The sequence below is a fragment of the Meriones unguiculatus genome, chromosome 6, assembly GCF_030254825.1.
Source record: "Meriones unguiculatus strain TT.TT164.6M chromosome 6, Bangor_MerUng_6.1, whole genome shotgun sequence".
NCBI lineage: Eukaryota > Metazoa > Chordata > Mammalia > Rodentia > Muridae > Meriones > Meriones unguiculatus.
In genome coordinates, this window is record NC_083354.1 from 32,924,062 (window position 1) to 32,945,154 (window position 21,093).

The 21,093-nt window shown below is 53.7% G+C and overlaps 3 protein-coding genes across 3 annotated transcripts in view; 1 reads left to right on the plus strand and 2 right to left on the minus strand.

Annotated features, from left to right (window-relative positions):
- The window catches only part of Ttc21a (tetratricopeptide repeat domain 21A), a 33,389-nt gene extending 28,001 nt beyond the window's left edge, over nucleotides 1-5,388 (minus strand). Inside the window, exons 1-4 of the mRNA XM_021656534.2 lie at nucleotides 4,961-5,388; nucleotides 3,403-3,532; nucleotides 2,275-2,385; nucleotides 1,465-1,631 (exon numbers count right to left, since the gene is read on the minus strand). Coding sequence (XP_021512209.2) covers nucleotides 1,465-1,631; nucleotides 2,275-2,385; nucleotides 3,403-3,532; nucleotides 4,961-5,293 — 741 coding nt within the window. The 5' untranslated portion in view covers nucleotides 5,294-5,388. The remainder of the gene's footprint in view (nucleotides 1-1,464; nucleotides 1,632-2,274; nucleotides 2,386-3,402; nucleotides 3,533-4,960) is intronic.
- Gorasp1 (golgi reassembly stacking protein 1) lies at nucleotides 372-16,112 on the plus strand. Its single transcript, XM_060386122.1, has 15 exons — nucleotides 372-414; nucleotides 1,400-1,557; nucleotides 2,101-2,139; nucleotides 2,472-2,564; nucleotides 3,467-3,597; nucleotides 5,055-5,079; nucleotides 5,204-5,230; nucleotides 9,872-9,952; nucleotides 10,362-10,565; nucleotides 12,645-12,731; nucleotides 12,857-12,987; nucleotides 13,176-13,389; nucleotides 13,936-14,086; nucleotides 14,476-14,628; nucleotides 14,793-16,112. The coding sequence occupies exons 1-15, from the start codon at nucleotides 372-374 to the stop codon at nucleotides 15,053-15,055; spliced, it is 1,800 nt and encodes a 599-aa protein (XP_060242105.1). The 3' UTR covers nucleotides 15,056-16,112.
- Wdr48 (WD repeat domain 48) overlaps nucleotides 16,113-21,093 on the minus strand; it is a 32,987-nt gene continuing 28,006 nt past the window's right edge. The window contains exons 17-19 of the mRNA XM_021656524.2: nucleotides 20,050-20,126; nucleotides 18,465-18,654; nucleotides 16,113-18,002 (exon numbers count right to left, since the gene is read on the minus strand). Of these exons, the coding sequence (XP_021512199.1) occupies nucleotides 17,907-18,002; nucleotides 18,465-18,654; nucleotides 20,050-20,126 (363 nt within the window). The 3' untranslated portion in view covers nucleotides 16,113-17,906. The remainder of the gene's footprint in view (nucleotides 18,003-18,464; nucleotides 18,655-20,049; nucleotides 20,127-21,093) is intronic.

The following is a 21,093-nucleotide window of genomic DNA, read 5'->3' on the forward strand; positions in this document are numbered from 1 at the left end:
CACATACACACATAAGTTCAAAACAAAAATTAAAAAAAAAAAATGGTGCGTTGGGATGGGTATGTATGGTAAACTTATAGAAAGTCCCGGGTTCCGTCCCTAGCATTGAATTGGACCAGGCATGGAGCCTGCCTCTAATCCCAGCACCCTGGAGGTGGAGACAGACAAACAGAAGTTCAAAGCCATCTTTGGCTACAGTGTGAACTATGTGAGACTTTTTAAAAAATATTTACTTACTTATTATTTATACAGTGTTCACCAGATCTCACCATAGATGGCTAAGAGCCGTTGTGTCATTGCTGGAAACTGAACTCATGAACCCTTGGAAGAACAGCCTGTGCTCTTAACCTCTAAGCCACCTCTCCAGCCCGATGCGAGACCTTGACCTGAGAGACTTGCTGCAGAACACAGGCCGTGAGTACAACAGCTGTTACCACCATCATCAAAAGCAGCTGTGGCCGCTCACACACTGCTCTCAAGAGCAGGGCTGAGCCAGGTGTGCTGGAGCAGGCCTGTGATCCTAGCACTTGGGGAGGCAGCTGTCTGTGAGTTCGAGGCCAGCCTGGTTTACAAAGCCAGTCCAGGACAGCCAAGACTACACAGAAAAACCCTGTCTTGAAAAACCAAACCAAACCAAACCAAACCAAACCAAACCAAACCAAACCAAACCAAAACCAATATACAAAAAAAGCAGGGCTATTGCTTTTCTCTCATAGGAGGGGAAGTTGGGAGGCTCATTCAGACCTGCCTGCACCTCACTGCCAGGTGTATGTATATATATACACACACACGTATGTATGTATTTTTGAGAAAGGGTTTCTCTCTGTAGCCCCGGCTTTTCTGGAACTCGCTCTGTAGACAGGGTGGCTTTAAATTCAGAGCTTTGCTTGCCTCTGCCTCCCAAAGGCTGGCATTAGAGGCGTGCATCACTACCTCCTCACTGAAATTTTGCCTTATCTGTGTTTGGCCTCCTGGTCTTGGGAGATGGTACCCTGTCTAGGGTGGGTAGGGTTCTTTCTGGAGACACTGTCTCTGCAGCTATGGGGAAAGGGTCATTCAGGCTGAAGTGAGGTTCTTTCTGTTTGTGGCTGCTTTGGGGTCAAGCCCAGCAGATTCATTGTTCTGCCAAGTTGGACTTTAGAGGAATTGTATTTGGTCTATCGTTGATGCCCTCTTTGGTGTGAGTGTGTACTTGTTTTTGTCTCTCAGTAAATGTTTATGCAATAGATCCTGCCCAAAACCCAAGCAAGCAAGCAAGCAAGCAAGCAAGCAAGCAAGCAGATGAGCCATAGAAAAGCACTCTAGAAACAGGATGCTATGCACAGATGACAAAGCGGTTTTAGATAAGGAATGGGTGTGAGACCCAGGGTCTTATGCCTGGGTTTGGCCCCGGTTCCAGGACTCTCTGGGAGTGAGCCTGCTGTGATGCAGCTCTGCTTGGCCATGGCTAAGATGCTCCTGTACCTCTTTGGAGCCACTGCAGACCTTCAGCATGTGGTCAACATATTCCCTAGCCTTGTCGTGGTGGCCCATGAGCCAGAGGAAGAGGCTAGCGTAGTACAGGGCAGTGTCGCTGGCAGTCTTGCGCATTTCCTTCAGGCTACTCTCCAGCTCCAGAACTGCTTCTCCATCTAGATCCAGGAGAGGAGGAGGAGGCTGAGTGAGGGCTGGAGTTCTCCCTGATACAGTGTACTGTACCCTTCTCTACCAGCAGCGCCCACCTCCGCGGGGGCTGTGTCCACTGGGCTCAGTTTACTGAGAGCCCCCTCCCCCCATCCATCAGTGTTCTGAGCAGATGGACTAAATCCGAATCCCTGACTGAGGCCCACAGTCCATCCTGAGTGAGAGATGGGAGTCTACATTGGCACCTCTCTCTGACTCCCTGGGGACCTCAGATTGGGAGATTTAGAATGGCTGGATTTATATATATAATTATAATAATATATTTATATATATTTATTTCTATTTAAATATTTATATATTTATTTCTATTTAAAGATATATATTTAAAGTATCTTGGTGTGGAATGAAGATGTTTTCAAAACTCTTGGTCTGGAGGGATGACCCCTTTTGTCATGCTTTCTGCCTGCTCCTCCTCAGCTGGTGTCAGACATTAGGCTTGAAGCTTGTGGGGCGAGGGTGAGGGAGAGCCTGTCTTGGCTGGCTAACAGATCCAGCCTGCCTGTGCACGGCCACTTCTTTGACAGCCCTTGAAAGGCTCTGTCTCCGCGGTGGCTTTTTCTCCCCTGGAGGCCCAGTCATAGCTGTACTCACCAACGGTGTCACAGCATTTGTGAGCGTAGAGCAGAGCCATGACAGAGCACAGGGAAATGTCTGGGTGGCTCTGGATGCTCTCCAGCTCAGCGATGGCATCGTGGATACGGTCTGTGGAAAGAGAACAGAGTTCTGCTCTGGGACTCAGGACAAGAGAGCACAGACCCCTGACAGTCACTGCCTGCTTTCACACGCAGAACCTGGAAACAGCTGATGTGAAAGGTCCTCAAGAGCCTGCGTCTCCTGGAGGGCGAAGGTCTCTGAAGGCTGTTGACACCGCGGTCCAGGCGGCAAGGGGAGGTGTGTGTGCCTGTGTGTGGAGGTCGGAGGACGGGCACAGGCAGTTTTCTTCCTTCCACCTTGTTTGTTTACTAATGCATTTATTATTTTGTGTGTACAGGAGGCCAGAAGAGGGTTCTAGATGGTTGTGAGCAGCATTGTGGAGTCTAGGAAGTGAGTCCGAGTCCTCTGTGAGAATGGTAAGTGCTCCTAACTGCTGATCCACCTCTCCAGCCCCCACTTTTGCATTTGTTTCTGAGAAAGGTTCTCGTGTATGTTACTATATTACGTGGCTTGAAACTTGATACATAAGATAACATTGGACTTCCAGATCCTCCTGCTTCTACCTCCCAGGCACATCTCTACATCTAGTTATGAGTCCTGGAACAGAGGTGTGCCTGAGAGTGAGCCCGGGCATCTTAGAGGGCCTGAAGTGGGTTCTGAGGAGGACATTCCCAGCCATGTGTCCCCAACGCTGGCTACAGGCTGCTCGCAGGGACAGTTCTCAGCACCTGGCTCTGTCTAAGCCCCGCCCTTTCACATCTGCGCCCTATCTTCCCACTTCGCTTTTCCCTCACATCCGGCTCTCAGCTTCCAAGCCCGAGAGGAGCTCACCAGTCGTGTAGCCCTCTCTCCGATCACTCATCTCATAGATAGGGAAACTGAGGCTCATGGCAAGGACAGTGGGCCAAGACCTCAAAAGCCAACCTGATATGGACTCCACAGGTTTCTGTTTATCAGTGGGTCAGCGTGAAGGTTTCCGTGGAAACATAGCTAGAAGCAGGCATCCAGATGCTGCCAGCGGATAGGGCTGGCTAGGTTGGTACCCGGGGTCGGAGACTGCCTTACCTTCCCCGAGGACTCCATAGGCTCTGAAGAACTGCAGCACAGGGTCATTGTTGTACTTCTCTAGGCCCACTCTGGCAGCCTGCTGCACGTGGTGGAAGTACTTCTCCTGGCTGTAGTAAACGATCGTCGCCTGTATGAAAAAGGCATGGCGGTGATCGCCCCAATCCTTCACGCCTTTGTTCTGACCCAGACCGGGTAAGACCTGCTCCTTCTCAGGAGGGGAAAGGCAATTTTCCAGGCCTTGCCTTCCCTTCCCTTCAGCGGCCCTGGGAGTAGCTCTGGGCAGTTTTGCTAGGACAGGGTTTTTGGTGATTGGGGGAGGCTTGATGTAAAGTCAGCTCAGGCTTGTCACAGGAGGGAAAGGAAGGAAGGAGTAAGAAGCAGCGGGAGCAAGTGACAGTGATAAGCTGGGGACCGTTTTCAGGGGCTCCACACCTATCACATTTATGCACGTCTTCTTTTTTGTAGCTGAGGAAGCTGAACCCCAGGGACATACCGCTCCCCAGAGATCACACGATGCTTGGGGTTTCGACTTCAAAGTGAAGCCTCACTTCCTCTAAGGTTTGTGGGTGCTGAGTTGCGGAGAGATGTGGTTGGCTCCGTAAAAGCTTCCCGGGCCACTTGAAGGCGCCTAGGTCATCTCAGGGTAACACACAGGAAGCAGCCGGAATGGTTTTAAGGACAGGAGTGATGCTTTCAGATTTCAGAACCTTTTGACAGAATCTCATGTGTCCCAGACTGGCCTCAAACTCAACTGCCTTTAATTTCTGACTTTCCTTCCTCCACCCCTCAAGCGCTGGGATTAAAGGCACACACCACCACGCCTGCTTTATATGGCGTGGGGGATCAGACCCAGGGCCCTGGGCATTCCTCCTCTGGGAACTGCGCTATATCCCCAGCCCCCTCCAATGCATGTATTCTAAAGAAGCAGTGGTGGCTGTCCTGTGCGGTGACAGTGACGCATGCTTGCAGGTGGTGCACAGGCAGGGCCGGCGAAGAGGCCAGGCTGGAGGTGTCTGGGGAGACAGGGCGGCTCTGGCTTATGTGAACCTTGGAGACGTTTGGAAGCTGACCTTTCTTGTTGGATTGGGACTAGGGTTGGGAGGTGGGCGTAGGAAGAGGTAGAGCTGACAGTATCTACTGAGGTGGGGATGTACAAGAGGTTCTGGGGCGGGGCTAAGAGGAAGATGTGACAAAATGATGGACTTCTGGTTTGGGGCATAGGGGCAGGTCAGGCTATGGATTTGAGGCTGGGGGTGCAGAGGACCCAGGAAGCAATGCTTTGGTTAGGGAGTTGGGGAAGACGGAAGGTCTTCTTGAGGCTGCCAGAGTAGTGGACAGAGGGGTAGAGGTGGCTGTGGGGTAAAGCGGCCCAAGAGTAGAGATGGCCCGAGGGCAGGCAGCAGGGTGGGTAGTGAGGCAGAGGTGGCAGATGGCCAGAGAAAGCAGAGAGGTGACCCCAGAGCAGAAAAGGCCAGAGAGCTGAGAAGCAGCCCGGGGCTGAGCTGTCCTAACTGCAGAAGCAGCCCGAGGCGCAGGCGGCCCAGCGCTCACGCACCATGAGGCAGGAGTCATCGCCGCTCATCGCTGCAGCCCGGCTCAGGTGACGCCTGGCTGAGAGGGATTTCCAGCTCTGGCCGCCCAATTCGCAGCCCAGCTCACGGCCGGAAGTCCAAGGTGCGCGCGTCCCTGGCAACCTGGCAGCCGGCCTGTTGCTAAGAGCTGTGACATCCGGGAGGGCGTGGCCGGACCCCACGTGACCAGGCCACGCAGCAGAAGGAGAGGGCAGCCATGGGGCTAGGAGCAAGCTCGGAGCAGCCGGCGGGCGGTGAGGGCTTCCATCTCCACGGGGTGAGCCGAGGCGCTGGGCGGGCACCAGGGAGGGTTGCATAGCCCCGGGGCCTGCAGTGACCTCCCTGCCAGCCTGGCGAGGCCCAGCGCCCCCGAGACCCGGGGCCCCTTCTGTGAGGCGTAGTGCATGGGGGGCAGGGGGAGCTCGTGGGCTTGGGGAAGGTTTGAGGAGGGTGGCATGGGCGGAATGACTGGAGCTAGGGTAGGCCCTCGGAGTGAAACACCGGAGACTTGCGAGGCCTTACGTGTCACTTGTAGGGAACAAGCGAACAGGCTTCTGGGAAGTAGAGTCCTTGTGGAATTGGGCCAGGAAGGTGTTTGAACCCAGCTCCCTCGCTTTGCCCCCTTGAAAAGCAGGTGGCTGCGGAGTTGTGTGGAGGCGGGCAGGTTTGTCAGGTTGCCTGGCTGTTGAATCAACCTGCCTGCCCTCATTCCTGCAGATAGGACCTTAGTGTGTATAGCTCAAGCTGGTCTCCAACTCTCAGCCGCCCCTTCTCAGCCTCTTCTACATTTTATTTTTGTTGTTTTGAAGCGGTCTCCACAGGTAGCCCTGACTGACCCGGACCTTGCTGTGTAGACCAGGCTGGCCTGGAACCTGCAGAGATCCATCTGCCCCAGCCTCCTGGGCCACTACAATTCTCTGGTCTATGCCAGGGGAAGGCTGGCGTTAGGGCTAGGAAGTGATTCCTAGCTGGGAAGCCACGTTGGTATCACAGACCAGAAGTGACAAGATTGGTGCCTGGGGATTGGTGGGCACTGGAATGCATCCAGCAAGGGTGTTTTAAAGCTGGCTTTTGGGAAGACAGGAATTCAGGAGCACAAGAGGTGGTGAGGTGGTGGGGTGGTGGTTGGGTGTGAAGGCAAGGGGGTGGGGCTTGAAGGGGACCAGGCTGATCAGGTCGGAGGACGAGAACTCTTTACAGAGATGTAGTTATAGTGCGTGTGTTCGTGTATGTGTGTGCTTGTATGTGCATGTGAGTGACCTGAAGCCAGAGGTTTCAGGTCCCTGTGAGCCGGAGTCAGTCATTTGGGAGCTGTCGCGCATGTGTGCTGGGACCTGACCCCGGTGCCCGAAAGAGCGGTGGGCTCTTTGATGTGCTGACCCTTCTCTCCAGCCCCTTTGTTTTGATTTGTTGCTACAGGATCTCATGCAGCCGAGGATGGCCTTGAACTCCTGATCCTTCTGCCTCTACCTCCCCAGCACCAGGTGTCGGGTGTGCCCCAGACTGCCTTGCTATAGACATGCTTTGAACTTATTTTCTGTGGCAGGCAGAGCTTCGGGCACCCGAGATACCACGGTAGACAGAGTACTTAGATTTGGAAGCAGGCTGGAGAGGAGGAAGGCCGCACAGAACCTCGTGGAGTGGGTGTGGAGGCTTCACCCGAACAGCAGTGCTTAGAGGTGCCGGTAGAAGGGCTCCAAAGTGAGGCCTGTCTGTGTCACACATCAGGGCTTATCTCAAAACATGCTCAGTGTGCTGAAGGGATGGCTCAGCACTTAAGACCCTGTGCCTTCTAGACAGCCCAGGTTCAGTTCCTGCAGAAAGAGAGAGACACACAGAGAGAATGTGTGTATGTGCGTGTGCTCACACACACACAAACAAAATAATCACATTGGGTTGTTCACGTCTGCCTGTAACTACATCTCCAAGGGGTCCAAAGTCCCATTCTGGCCTCATGGGCACCCCTCCCACACTTGGCATCTGCAAACACACACACACACACACACACACACACACACACACACACACACACACACCTTTTTTTTTTTGAGACAGGGCTTTTTCTTTGATAGCCTTGCCTGTCTTGGAACTAGCTCTGATAGCCTCTGCCTCCCCAGTACTGGGATTAAAGGTGTGTACCACCACCTCCAGGCACACACATAGCTCTACATACAAGTAGATGTGTGCTACGTGGTCACTGCTAGCAAGACAAATGACGCAGGTTAAGGGGATGAGGAGTTGTCTGCAGATGGGGCTGGCTATGAAGGTGTCTGCTCAGCGTTTGAGCGGATGTCGAAGCCAAGAGTGGAGTGAGGGCAGCAGCAGGCCACTGGGTTCTGCTCGGATGTCAGGGACGTGGCATGCAGGGAGGTGTGGCTGCTGACAGGAGAGTGGAGGAGGATGAGGCTGGGCATCCGGAAGACTTGGAGAGCTTTTGTTTTGCAGTGCCAGGGATCGAACCCCAGGCCTCCTGAAAGCTGGAGGCGTCCCTGAGCTACTTCCTCAGGTCCTCAGGCTTGGTATTTTATTTGGAGAAATGGAACTGTCTGGAGGATTTTTGTTGTTTTAAATGCATTTGTTTTCATTTTGTGTGTAAGAATGTTTTGCCCACATGTGTGTATGTGCCAGGTCTCTACAGAGGTTGGATGAGGGTGTTAGGTGCCCTGGAATTGGAGTCATGGATGGTTGTGAGCCACCACGTAGGTGCTGGGACCTGAACTCAGGCTCTCTAGAAGGGCAACAAGTGCTCTTGAACACTGAGACGTCTGTCCAGCCTGTTTTAAGCAGAGGGATGACATGATTTACACACACACACACACACACACACACACACACACACACACACTTATGTGTGTGTACATAGCGTGTGTGAAATGGCATCGGTATGTGGAGGTCAGTGGAACTGGTTCTCTCCTTCCACCTATGGATTCCAGGGTTGGCATCAAGTGTCTCTACCTGCTGTGCCATCTCAGCAGCCTCCCCCCCTCCCCCATTGTTTTCAGAGCCAAAGAACAAGGGAGCCAAACCCTCTGAATGTTGTTCTTGTCTTCCTCGGCACACTGGGGGTGCCCTTGCCCTCACTCAGCGAGTGTGCAGTAGTGGAGGATTCACACTCACAGAAAATGCCGTTGTAACCCGGTTGCATTTTCTAGGATGGGATGGCTGAGTTCCGGGGCTCCTTTCTCACCTGTAAACTGGGTCAGTGAAGTGGCTACAGACCGCTGCACGCATGTGCGGTGTTGACACGCCCTAATGCTTGGCAGCCAGCGCCTGGCCAGTCTGCCCCAGCCGTTTCCTGGGGTCCCAGTTGGGAGAAGCTGAGCTGTAGGCTGCGCTGTGGGGTGCGTTGAGTGTCAGGGTGGAAAGGCAGTGGGTTTCACAGGAATGGGGTGCGGTGGGTGACAGCTGACATCATTTCGGCAGGTGGAGCTCTAATGGGCAGTGTGGAGGACAGGTAACGGGCGTGAGTGGGTGTGGGTAGGTGGAAAGCATAGATGGGCCAGGAACCAGGGCCTCCTGGCCCCCTTAGCGATGGCCGTCTCAGGAGCAGTGTGGCCTTCCCCGATGGAGTTGGGGTGGTTTGGAAGCCGCCTGCTTTGGGAAGACCTCCACTCTCTAAGATAATCCAGTCTTGTGGGCTTCAAAAGCCTCTAGAGCAGTGGTTCTCAGCACGTGGAGAATTTGGAGATTGACAGACCCTTTCACAGGAGTCACCTAAAACCGTGGAAGACACGGGTATTTCTGTTATAACAGCAGCAAATTTACAGTTTTGAAGTTGTAATGAAGGAAGTTGTGGTTGGAGTCACCACATGAGGAACTGGATTGAAGGGTCGAAGTGTTAGGAAGGTTGAGAACCGCTGCTCTAGAGGGACAGAGAAGGTCTCAGAGGCCCTGAAGCAGCCCCCCCAAGGGTGGAGCAGGACTTGGAACAGCTTGCCCTTAGGGCTGGGCTAGCAGCCAACATGGGCTGGGAGGCCTGGCAGCTCCAGGAGGTGGCACCCAGGGACTCTGTCAGTGCTGTCGTTTGGGAGTTTTCATGCCAAGGGTGACATGGCCTTGACCTAGAGACACCTCCAGCACCTCTTCCTCATTAGGCTTCTGAGAGTTCTCCTTCAGCTTGGTGAATCCAGTGTAGGTACCAAGGATGTGAGGTCATAGGAGTCCCACGTCCTGTCAGTTGGACTGTTACCGAGGGCCTGGTTGATGTCTGGCCCAGGAAATCACCATCAGATGTTCATAGCAAAAGGTTTGAGCCAAAGGCCTAGCTGCATCTTTAGTGTTTGGGACCTGGGGACACAGGCTGCCTTGTGTATGGGTGGGGCTTGGAGACGGGTTCCTGGCACAATGTGTGGGGTAGCTGAGACAGCAGTGAGCTGGAAATTGGGGGGTGGGGAGCACTGGAGCAGGACTTTGTGTAGAGGCAGTAGAGGCAGTCCTGACCCTGGGACCCGCTCTGCTTCACCATCAGGCTCTCACTGCCTGCCTGCCTGGGCCTGGGCAGCCACCAGGGGTCTGGGCTCTTTAGGATCTGGCCACAGGCTGCCTTGTCCAGCCCCTTACAGCAAGCCTGGCTGCATTTCTCCTGCGTGTCTGGGTCTTCCTGGCCAACCCCTCTGGCCTCCTAGCCAGCTCCAGCTCAGTTTTGGGGTGGGAGGCAGTGTCCCCGGTGTCCTTTCCTCCGAGGCTGGGTGAGTCCTCGCTGGAAGCATCTGCGTTTCACAATCAGGAAAAGTCCTTTCCCCAGAGGAAGCTTGTATCTGGGAGGGTAGTGAGTCGGGAGATGGTTGAGCCTGGACTGTGGCCAGACAGTTTGCAGGCGTGAGTCCTTTCCACTGGTCCAGGGCTGGGGGCTGGCTCTCTCAGCTTGCGTGAATCATGCCTCTGCCCCATGACAGGTACAGGAGAACTCGCCGGCCCAGCAGGCAGGCCTGGAACCCTACTTTGACTTCATCATCACCATCGGGCACTCAAGGCTGGTGAGGCTCCTCCTGACCCCACAGGGGGCCCCAGTTCGCTTTTGGCTCCCCTTCTTCCTGGGTGGCCCAGGGCCACAGAGGGACTTTTGGAGGCAGCCCCCAGGCCTAAGAAGGCTGGCTGTCTTTCAAGGCACGTGAGGCCTTTGGACATGGGCCCAAGAGGCCCTTTACTTGCTTTGTTATGTTTTCTGGTAGGCTTAGGGACCAAGGGGCTTGGTGATGGTGGTGGTTTTGCCTGGAGCTGGGTGGTGGCCCTCAATTGCAAACCCAGCCCGGGAAGCTGTACGCAGCTATTGTTTCAGCTGGCCCTCATCCCAGGCCCCTGATGCCTCCCGGGCCCTGAGCTGTCCAAGCGTTCTGGCCCAGGGGTGGGAGCCTCAGGCTGAGCCAGCCCTCGCTGCCCCAGCAGAACAAGGAGAATGACACGCTGAAGGCCCTGTTGAAGGCCAATGTGGAGAAGCCGGTGAAGCTGGAGGTCTTCAACATGAAGACCATGAAGGTGCGAGAGGTGGAGGTGGTGCCCAGCAACATGTGGGGCGGCCAGGGCCTGCTGGGAGCCAGCGTGCGCTTCTGCAGCTTCCGCAGGGCCAGTGAGCACGTGTGGCATGTGCTGGTGAGTACCGGGTGGGCCTAGTGGGCCGGCTGGGCGTGCGGTGGCAGGATGACCAGGGCTGATGGGTGGGCAGGGGTCCGAGGGCAGTGGTGCTGGATCTGGAATTTTTTCCATGTCCTCAGAGGATAGTTGATTATTGCTTTCGTTAGCTGTGTAACCTTGGACATTCTTGTCTCGTTTTGTTATTTTGGGACAGGTTTTACTACATAGCCCTGACTGGCCTGGAATTCACTGTGTAGTGCAGGCTGTCCACGAACCTCTGTGGACAGGTTCCACTGGCCTCTGTGTCCCGAGTGCTGGGAGTAAGGGTGTGTGCGACCAACTGACAACCTTAGGCGTTCTTGACGTCGTACCTTAGTTCCTCTGAAACTGTGTTTTACTGTTCGGCGTATATGGGCATTTTATCTGCGTGCGCGTCTTTGCAGCACGAGTGTGTAGTGTCCCTGGAGGCCAGAAGAGGACCTGGGATCCTCTTGGACTGGAGCTACAGATGGTTGTGATCTGCCAAGTGGGTGCTGGGGGATGGAACTTGTGGGTGTCCTGCCAGAGCAGCGAGTGCTTGGCATCCAAGCCTGTGACCCGTGCTTAGGTTTCTTATTTGAAGGGTCATGAGCCGACAGAAGCCCTCGGTCGTGTTCAGTGTTGCTCCAGGTGGGACAGGGACAGACGATGTGGTAGTTTCTTTGGCCTGTTGCTATATAACAGGTTCATGAGGGGATCTCAGTAACTGAGCTGCCCCGGACGCTAGCCTTAGGTCACAGACACCATGACGCCTGTGTGCATCAGTGGCACCCAGATTCACCCATGCTCAGTCTCCTGGCAGAGGGAGGGTGCCCCTGCTGGAAGGTTTGCTAGTTGGGGTTTTAGCTGCCTCAGCAATGATGGGGGAATATTTGCAGGCTGCCTGCAGAGGCAGGCCCATGTGTGAAGTGGAGTGACAGGGCAGGCTCCAGAGCAGTCCTTGGGACTGTGGGGTCACAGCAGGGCTGTCCAGTGTCTGGCTGGAGACGGCTCCTTGTTTTGGGTCCTGTTCCCTGGGTGCCCAGCTATCGACTTTCGAGTCTTGAGAGCGCGTCTCAGTTTTATGTGCTGTTGTAGTGAGCATGATGCCATCTGGGAAACTCACTGCAGGGCCACGCAGCCTAGTGGCAGACACACCTCATAATGAATGCTTTGCTTGATTTACAAATACTGTGTTAATTTTGTGCGGGTGCATGTGTGTCCTGCAAACGTGTGGCGGTCAGAGGACAACACTCCGTCCACGTGGACTCCTGGGGACTGAACTCCGGTCCGCTGACATTCTTCACGCACTAAGCTATCTTGCTAGCCATTCCTTTAAAAAAAGTGTGTGTGTGTGCGTGTGTGTGTGCGTGTGTGTGTGTGTGTGTGTGTGTGTGTGTGTGCGTGCGCGCGTATGGACACACGCTCATTTGTATGTGCATGTGGTGGCCAGAAGACAGCCTTGGGTGTCATCGCTGGGAATCTTGTTCACCTCTGTTGAGACAGTGACTCTTGTTGGCCTGAGCTGCTGGCAGTGAGTCCCAGGGACCTCTTGTCTCGCCAGCTCTAGCTAGTTGTGTGTGCAGCACCTGGGTTCTGGAGTGTGAACTCAGGGAAAGGCAAGCCACCCCACGAGCCCCTCATGGTGGTTTTCGCAGGTTATCATTTGGGGTTGGACTGTATCAGCAGCTATCCTGCGCCCCACATGGCCACAGGCCATGGATTGGGTATCCAGCAGTTTTGAAACAGGGTCTCACTCTGTAGTTTTGGCTGGCCTGGAACTCTCTGTGTAGGTCAGGCTAGCTTTGACTTCAGAGAGATCTGCTTGCCTCTGCCTCCCTAGTGCTGGGATCTGGAGAGGTTCAGTGGTGTTTCCCAGCACAGGCCTATGGCTGCTGGGGGAGCTTAAGGGTTAGACTCTGCCTGTGTGTGGGCACTGCCCTCTGTGACGAGGCTGCAGCCTGTGAAGGGAAGACACTTGGGCCCTGTGAAGAAGACATCTCATGCTAGAGGACAAGTGTCTTTTGTCCCTGCCTCTTCTCTCTGCTCATCAGTGGGCCTTTTATCACTCTTACTCAGGACGTGGAACCCGCCTCCCCTGCCGCCTTGGCCGGCCTGCGCCCTTACACAGACTACGTAGTTGGCTCTGACCAGATTCTCCAGGAGGTGAGGAACCCATGCTGTGCTCTTTCCGGGCCCCCTGAAGGGATGTGGGCAGCTGTGGAGAGTGTCTCACCTGAGGCTGCCAGGTGCACCCTGGGAGCAGCCCTCAGACCCTGTGTTTCTCCTAGTCGGAAGACTTCTTCACACTCATTGAGTCCCATGAGGGGAAGCCCCTGAAGCTCATGGTGTATAACTCTGAGTCCGACTCCTGCCGGGAGGTGACTGTGACACCCAATGCAGCCTGGGGTGGAGAGGGCAGGTACTTCCCGGGGTAGAGGTGGGTGGGCTGGCCCAGTGGGCATGGGCTTCGGGCATCCCTTGGAGGAGACAGAGCTGGACCTCAGAGCCCAGCATCCTTGCTCGGTCACTGAGGGTGCCTAGGGGCGGTAGAAGTAGGGAGGGCTGTGGCGTGGACCACCCTGACTGAATGTCTCTGGCCATCCACAGCCTGGGGTGTGGAATTGGCTATGGGTACCTGCACCGGATCCCCACGCAGCCCTCCAGCCAGCACAAGAAGCCACTGGGTGCCTCGCCGCCTGGCAGTCCGTCATCTGAGACCTCACAACATAATGCCTGGCCTCTTGGTGCCCCACCACCGTGGCCCGTCCCTCATGACCCTCCTGGCCCAGAGTTGGGGTCCAGGCAAAGTGATTATGTGGAGGTGTGTGGGGAGCACCTGTCAGGCCAGGGAGGAGAGGGGGGCACTGTGTCTGCCAGCTGGAGGCTTTCTGGGGACCCAAGAAAGACACCCCATGGGCCTGTGAGGGTGTTGTATCATTAGGGGCTCGTCTGCTTCTGGCGTGTAGCACAAGGGCTGTCTTTGGGTAGAACATGCTTTGGCTGTTGCCCTTAGGGAGCGGTGGTGAGGCACTGGTGCTCATTTTGTGAGTGGGAGCCTGACCCAGAAATGGGCAAAACCTTGCTTCAGCTGTGAGGTAGAGGGCAGCCAGGCCAGTGCTGGACTTTAGGACGAGTGGGGGGGCTTGGGGAATCAGGGTACCTGGGAGTTCCCCCAGGGAGTGTCCGAAAGCTCCCTCAGTATATCTGCTGCAGGGCGGATCTGGCTGACCTCCCGTCACTCACAGAAAGGAAGGCGCTGCTTCCAGTGCAAATGTGGGTTTCAGTTAGGTTAGAATGAACCTGTGTCTACACTGGCTTTTTCTAGCTCCTGTCCTGACCCTTACTTTGTTCTTTCCTGCACCTCCAGGCCCTGCCCCAAGTTTCCGGCAGCTTTTTGGAGGGACAGCTCCTTAGGCCTGGGAGTCCCAGCCATGGCGCTGCTGACCATGGGGGATACCCACGTCCCATGGAGATCCCACTCCAGCCTCCGCCTCCAGTACAGCGGGTCATGGACCCAGGTATGGGCCAGGTCCTGGAGGAGGAGACTGAGGTGCCTGGAGTCCTGGTGCTGAAGTGGGCTGCAGGCTGAGGGCTGGGCTTGTGTAGCAGTGCCCCACATTCCTCAGGACCTGCTAACCTTTCGGCACCATCCTGAGTAGAGGAGGCCATTTTAGGGGACCTGGCAGGTAGTTGCAGAGTCTGGGCCCATTGCCATGGTGCTGCTAGGCTCTCTTGTCCCTCAGGGACCGGCCGCGGCAGCCTCGATGGGTCAGGTGGAGGGCATCTGTAGGGCCGAGGCCAAGCTAGGTGTTCCAGGAACATGGTGGGGGGTGGGGGGCAGGCCCCCAGGTTTCCAGTGGATGGGGCTTTTTGGGAGCATGGAACTGGGTTTGCTCTCCCTCTGCAGGCTTCCTGGATGTGTCAGGAATGTCCCTCCTGGACAGCAGCAACGGAAGCATGTGCCCCAGCCTGTCACCTTCCACAGTGCTGACCTCCGCGGCCATCTCAGCCTCAGGACCAGAGGACATCGGCTCCAGTAGCAGTTCTCATGAGCGGGGTGGTGAGTGACCTTTGGTGACGCCTCCCGGGCGTGGGGAGGGCTGCTGAGGTCCTCAGACAGCCTTAGAGGCTGGCTGCATCAAGGGATTCCTATGCTGGACCTCTGACCCTCCACTGAGCCTGGGCTGCCGGGGTAATCACAGGGTGGGCTGCCTTGCATTTCAGGTGAAGCTACGTGGTCGGGGTCGGAGTTTGAGATCTCGTTCCCAGACAGCCCAGGTGCCCAGGTCCAGGTGGACCACCTGCCCCAGCTCACTCTCCCCGACGGCCTCACCTCGGCAGCCTCACCAGAGGAAGGGCTATCTGCAGAACTGTTGGAGGCACAGGCTGAGGAGCCAGCAGACATTGACAGCCTGGATCGCAGAGCCGAGACTGAGGGGCTGGCCAGCCCAGCCCAGGTTGGCCCTGGTGCACAGCCTGGGCTGTGAGAAGGCTCCTGGTGACTTTTGGTGTTGCCTAGGGTTAGCTGTCTGGGCTGCAGCTCCCGGTGAGGCGTGGGCTTTGCTGGAATCTTCCCAGGGTCCAGGCTTCACCGCAGAACATGGTCCTGGACTGAAGGGGCAGGAGCGCCGGAGGAACAATGAGCTTCTGTTGAGGCGGGAGACGGAATCTGGGCCACGTCAGTGAGGCACTGAAGCCTCACAGGAAGGCAGGGCCTGGTCAGGATCAAGTGTGAAGATGGGGTGAGGGGCAAGTGGAGGAAGGGAGAGGAGAGGCTGTGCCTGCAGGTAGCCCTGCCTGTACTGAGAAGGGTCTGAATCCCAGTGTACTTCCCCATTCTGATCCTTATGCTGGAGGACTGGAGGAGACGCAGTATACTTGGCTGCTTTACTTCCAAGGTGGAAATTCTAGTCCATTCACAGGGATCCCCAGCCCTGCCCTGGGGAGGGGTTATGCACCTCAGTTGTATCCTGTACCCCTCCTGTCAGCTCCCACGTGCAGAGAGCAGGCTCTGACGGAGAGCAGGCGGGTAAAGGCTTCTGTTGGTCCTTAGCATGAGGGGAGCTGTCCCTTTCAAGGCGAAGGCTGAGAGATCATCTGCATGGCTGGCTCCCTACAGACGGCGCCAGGCTGTCCCCCAGCTCCAGTCTCCGTGCTAACTACTGTAAGCTGCCTATGGTCTTGTGTTGCAGCCTCTGCCTGCCCCACTGTCCACAGACCCGTATAACTGTAGGAAGCACAGGCCAAGCAGCATGGCCGAACACAAGCCCCATGGATACACTTACAGCCAGGTGTGTGAGGCATCCCAGGGCTACTGGTGAGTGCCACAGTGTGGGCAGTACCATGGGTCACCTCAGGGCCACTCTGTGGCTGGGCCCTCTGACCCTGGCTGCCCTCACTGGGAAGTTCTGCTCCCTGAGACCCCATAAGTGGGGCCAAGATGGACGCCGATGCAGTTTCAAAGAACCCCCAGATGTTTCTTTCCCTGTAATCTGCCATGAAGTGACAAGTGAGAAAAAAATAAACGTGTAAGACACAATGAAATATTTTAACTAAAGCTTTATTCTATACAACTTGAAATACAGACTGACCCTTTTGGCATTGCAGACTGTCCAATTTTCTGGAAACTTATTACTGGCTTTTGACTAGAGGGGGGAAAAGTACAACCATGCTCGGGGGTAAAATCCACCACAGGGGCACAACTGCCTGAGGCTCAGCACTGGGCCAGTGAGCCAGCAAGCCCACGCTTAGTGCAGAGGGGCCCTGCACACTACGGGGGCTGCGCTTCCCCCACCCACCCCTTGCTTTTAGTTTATACTATCACTAAAAAATATGCACCAAAAGTGCACTGTTGTGTCCAACACTAGATAAAAAGGACTTCTGTAAAAAAGAAGCCGGTTGCTCTGAGGGAGGAACTTCTAACGCCCGGAGAACGTCTTTGCTCACTCGAGGGTGTGGAAGCCATGGCATGTCAGGGTTCCACAGTTAGAACACAGTTAGTTCCCCGTTTGCAGTTGTGCTGCGGATCAATGCCTCAATCTGTAAGGGATGGACCTGAGCCCATCGGCTGCCCCCGGCAGAACCTGTGAGGATGGAGGAAAGAAAAAAAGCCCTCCTTCCTCAGCGCCCCGTCTGGCTCCTGTGGGGACAGACCACACGCAAGGCAGGGCAACTGGACGGAGTAAGCTGCCCTCTCAAGGCACTGGTGCTTCCGGCTGTGCTCACGGCTGTCTTCTGCACTTTCCTGGGGTGCACCATTCATCTGCCTGAATGTAAGTGACCTTGGGAAGAATCCAAAGTATCTTCTGCCAAAAGTTGAAGTGTTTGTCCCCAATAAGTTAATATTCTGTACAAGATCCAAGTGAGTCTATGAAAGCTTTCGACTGTTAGAAAGAGCGCAAAGATGTAACGCAGGTATAATAAACGCCTGCATACAAAACTGGAGAAAGAGACATAGACCACAATATAAATATCAAACCAACTCACTGTGAGATTTTTTTACTCTAGTAACATAAACCTTAGGTAGCATTTGAATGAAACTGAAACTCCAGCACGGTCTTAAGTTCTGACAGCATCACGCTGCTCACCCAGGCAGGAGCTGTGGTTCCCGCTGGCTCTGCTGTGAGGAAGACTGGCGCTACAGGAAGGAGACAGGCCACAGCTGTGTGGCTGCTGTGCAGACAGGGCACTATGGGGCCGCTCCGCTCAGCACAGGCTGCTGCCTGCAAGCCAAGCGCTGGGTGCTAGCCCTGAACTGCAGGTCTTCCTGTACCGGCGTAGCTGAGGTGCGGAATTTCAAAAGGAGCCCGACATGGTCACTGCTTATGAAATGGGCTGGCTCTTGAATTGTGCAACAGTGATTCCCATTAAAAATAACTCTTAATGTTGTGAAAACAACTTGATTTTTTTTTCTTTTTTCTTTTTTTGTAATGACAAATTTGGAAAAAGCCTTCATAGGTGCTGCGTGAGTGGAATGTACTGAGAAAAGCTGCAGAGCTTGTGGGTTTGAGACGGTGACAGATGTGGCCTGCTGACGTTCTCTAACAAGTGCTAAGAGACAAAGGTGGGTCCTTCCAAAGGAGTCAACCAAGTGCGCGCTGGCCTGCTGCAGACTCTCTGTACATCTCCCGGGACAGTGCCAGGGCACCTCTGTCCTTGCGCTCTGAGTCCTTAATCTATGCATGGAGCCTGGCGTATATATTACATCTCGATTAGTCACTTCACCAAATCGGCCGATGGAGGTCTTGCTCCCATAGGGCTTGGTGGGCTTCCTAGGACTACTCTTGGGGCCACAGAGGAAGGTGATTGGTGGATAACCTAGGAGCATGGGCCCACTCTTCACGTGGACTTCTGCCGGTAATGGAGGGTGAGGTCTCCACCACTCTTCCATATGAAGTGCTTTACTGTCCGAAGGTCCATACTTGGGTCCAAAACCTGAATAGCCAAAGTGCACAGAATGTGTCAAGGTCGCTAACAGCTAAAGGCACCCTTAACCAGGGACTCTGCCACGTGGCTCAGCTGGCTCCCCACTTTGCCCAGGAGCCTATTTTTGCTTCCACACATGGATTCTGAAGTGTACGCCTCTGCTGCTCCACCAGCAGCACCGGCCCTGCCTGCACACGTGTGTATCTTGGTTGCAATTCATCGCTTTCCACCCACCTCCACTCCAAGTTCTTTAAGCGGCCCTTCCTTGTTTACCAGGCACAGCCCTATGTGGGCATCTGGAAATATGCATCCTCTTCCTGCGCATGTCCCTCAGGTGGAGAGGAGCTTTGAGAGGGCGGAAGAAGCTTTCCAAAAGACCCTGGGCCCCTCAAAGCCGCCAGCTTGAGTGCACAAAGCATACCTCGAGGGGCTTTCTGGCACCTCTGCAGGCACACGGAGCTCTTCACTCACCTGGTCCTGGCACAGAAGTTCAATTTTCTCCTCTGCCAACACGGCAATATCCTCCTCCTTCTCCTGCTCTGGTTTCTCATTATTAGAAGAGCTGGTGGTTTGAGACTCGTTATCCAGGTTGATAATTTTCTCATAGACGTGTTCCATCACCTTTCGGACTTGCAGCATGTCACTGGCAGAGAGTCTGTCTCTAGAAAAGGCAATGACATGTTCTGACATCATGAAAAATCTCTTGTTGCACAGGCATGTGAAACCAACACATGTTCTCAGCCCCTGCCTTGAGCCATCTGAAGTCCCTGTGGTGCCCTTCCAGGGCCTCACACACAATAGCTACCCGCACTTCGTGCCTCCAGGTGCTAGCCGGAAGCCTGGGCAGACCCACTAATGAACTACCAAGGGGTGTGCCTTCAACTAGGAGATGACAAATGGCCCAGGCTAGACATGAAGCCACAGCTTGCCCCAGGCCACAAACCCAGCAGCTGGCTCATCCTAAATTATACAACTAAAGCCCCTCACTTCCTCAACCTTATCCCTGACACCAGTCAGTCATCATCAAGTCTCCTAGCTAAGGCTTAAACTGTTCAAAGATCTGAAGCAGTCAACAGATCTCTTTGAAGGGATGTGTTTGGCTTGCTATAAAGTAGCTCTGTGTATTTATGGAGGAGGTGAGGGGCAGGTGGAGGTACAGTTGGACACAACATTTTAGCTTCACAGTGGTCACTCCTCAAATGTCTGATGGGCCAGTGGGAACTCATCCCTCTGTGTGAGCTTGGGAATCCCTGTGACAGTTTTTAACAGCCTCGTTGATTTCATTCGCTAGCCATACATACTGATCATGGTTCAGACTTCCTTGCTAGACACCTCCAAGTTCTCTACCGTAAGCGTCTCTTTGAGCCACATCTGTCTACGAAGACTTTCTGGTGGTAGGCCACTGCACACTCTGACCAGGCATTCAAATTCAGAGTCGTGAAGCCTCTTACCCACTGGATCTTCCCACTCCATCCCATGTGTGCAGCACGCATCCCATGCTGTTTCTGCTATCTTGGGTGTGCTTCCGCTTGGGAAGTCTGTCTTTGGGCACACCCATCCAAATGTGTTCAGGTGAGATTCCTTGTCCTTCTAGAAACCTCCTGGAAAGCTCTAGTCAAAAGCTGGTTTTTCCCATTCTTATTATACCCTAAGAATTTGTAAAAGCAGCCAGTACACACAGGTTTTGTCCTGAAGGGGACTGTTTGGTTTAGAGACAGGGTCTCATGAGGCCCTGAGCTCCTGAACCGCCCGCCTCTATCCACTTCCCAAGAACTGTGATACAAGTGTGTGCCACCACACACGGCTTACTTGAACTTGCCATATAGTCTTGGCTGGCCTGAACTCACTCTACTGCCCAGGGCGGCCTCCTGCCTTGACCTGGGTGCTGAGATTATAAAGGCATGTGTTGGCAATTACTGGTTAAACTAAATTTTGACAGGAGACAAAATCCATAATAATCAGCTTTCAACCTAGCACCCGCCTTCTGTATTCTAAAGCAACCATAAGGACAGAGGCGTCTGCAGTCAACCGTAAAGGAAGCACAACAGGTACTTACTTTTTTAAAGTTTTTGCTCCTGAAGATGCATGAGGTTGGAGGTAGAAAGGAATTTTGTTGAATTTGGGCATATTTTTCTGAAATATTAAAAGTTTAAGAGGTATAATAGTTTCTATTAGCCAATGATAAAACTAAAATGCTGTCAACAGGAAAACATGATTTACAAATAACTATTTTCACAATAAAATGACTTTTAATGAAATTACTAGTAAGTTATCAATTGAAATATACCTAAAGAGATAATCTGTCAGCAAGTATGGTGTTTAGTTTATAATAAAAGATGAAGACAAATTATATGCAATATTAGTTTCAAAAATCGGCTATTGTGGTATGGCTCTTCTGAAATTATTGTACAAGGCATTACAGAAAAACAAACAAACAAACAAACAAACAAACAAACAAACTTTAGTTAAAGCTCTATAAATCAAAACACTGGGGCTGATGACTAACGCAGAAGTTTCTGTGTTCTGAAATAACCCCAGGCCTTCTTCGCTTCTGAACAGAGACATTTGCTGCTCTACTGGACCCATGGCCCAGTGGAGAGGCCAGAGACCCTCCTACCATCTCTCCTGATAGAGGGAGGTGCCATGAAAAAAAAAAAATCCCCATTCTCAAATGCTGGCAGACGGCTAGCCATTCTCAGGGGATAAGCCATGCCATAGGGTCGGTAATGCATCCAGGCGAGTTCTACACTCGAAGGAAAGAAGCAGTGGCTTACAGGAGCTCGGACAGTGAAGGGCACAGAACACCCACCAGGTGTCACACTGGCTCTACGTTCTTGGGGGTGTATCTGGGCTAGGGAACACATTTTCTAAAATTTCAAGAGATTAAATCCCTTTTCATATGGCTTTAGGAATATACAAAATAGTCAAGAATAAGAAATCTAGAAGCAGACTAAGCAAGTGTCTACAGGAATTAGTGTACAAAGAGACAACGTAGCAGGTGAGATTAGTAGAGATGGGTCAGACCCCCCCAGACCGCACTGCACATGGCTTATTTCTTTGGAAAAAGTTAGAATCTCACCTCACAGCAGACAGAAGAATA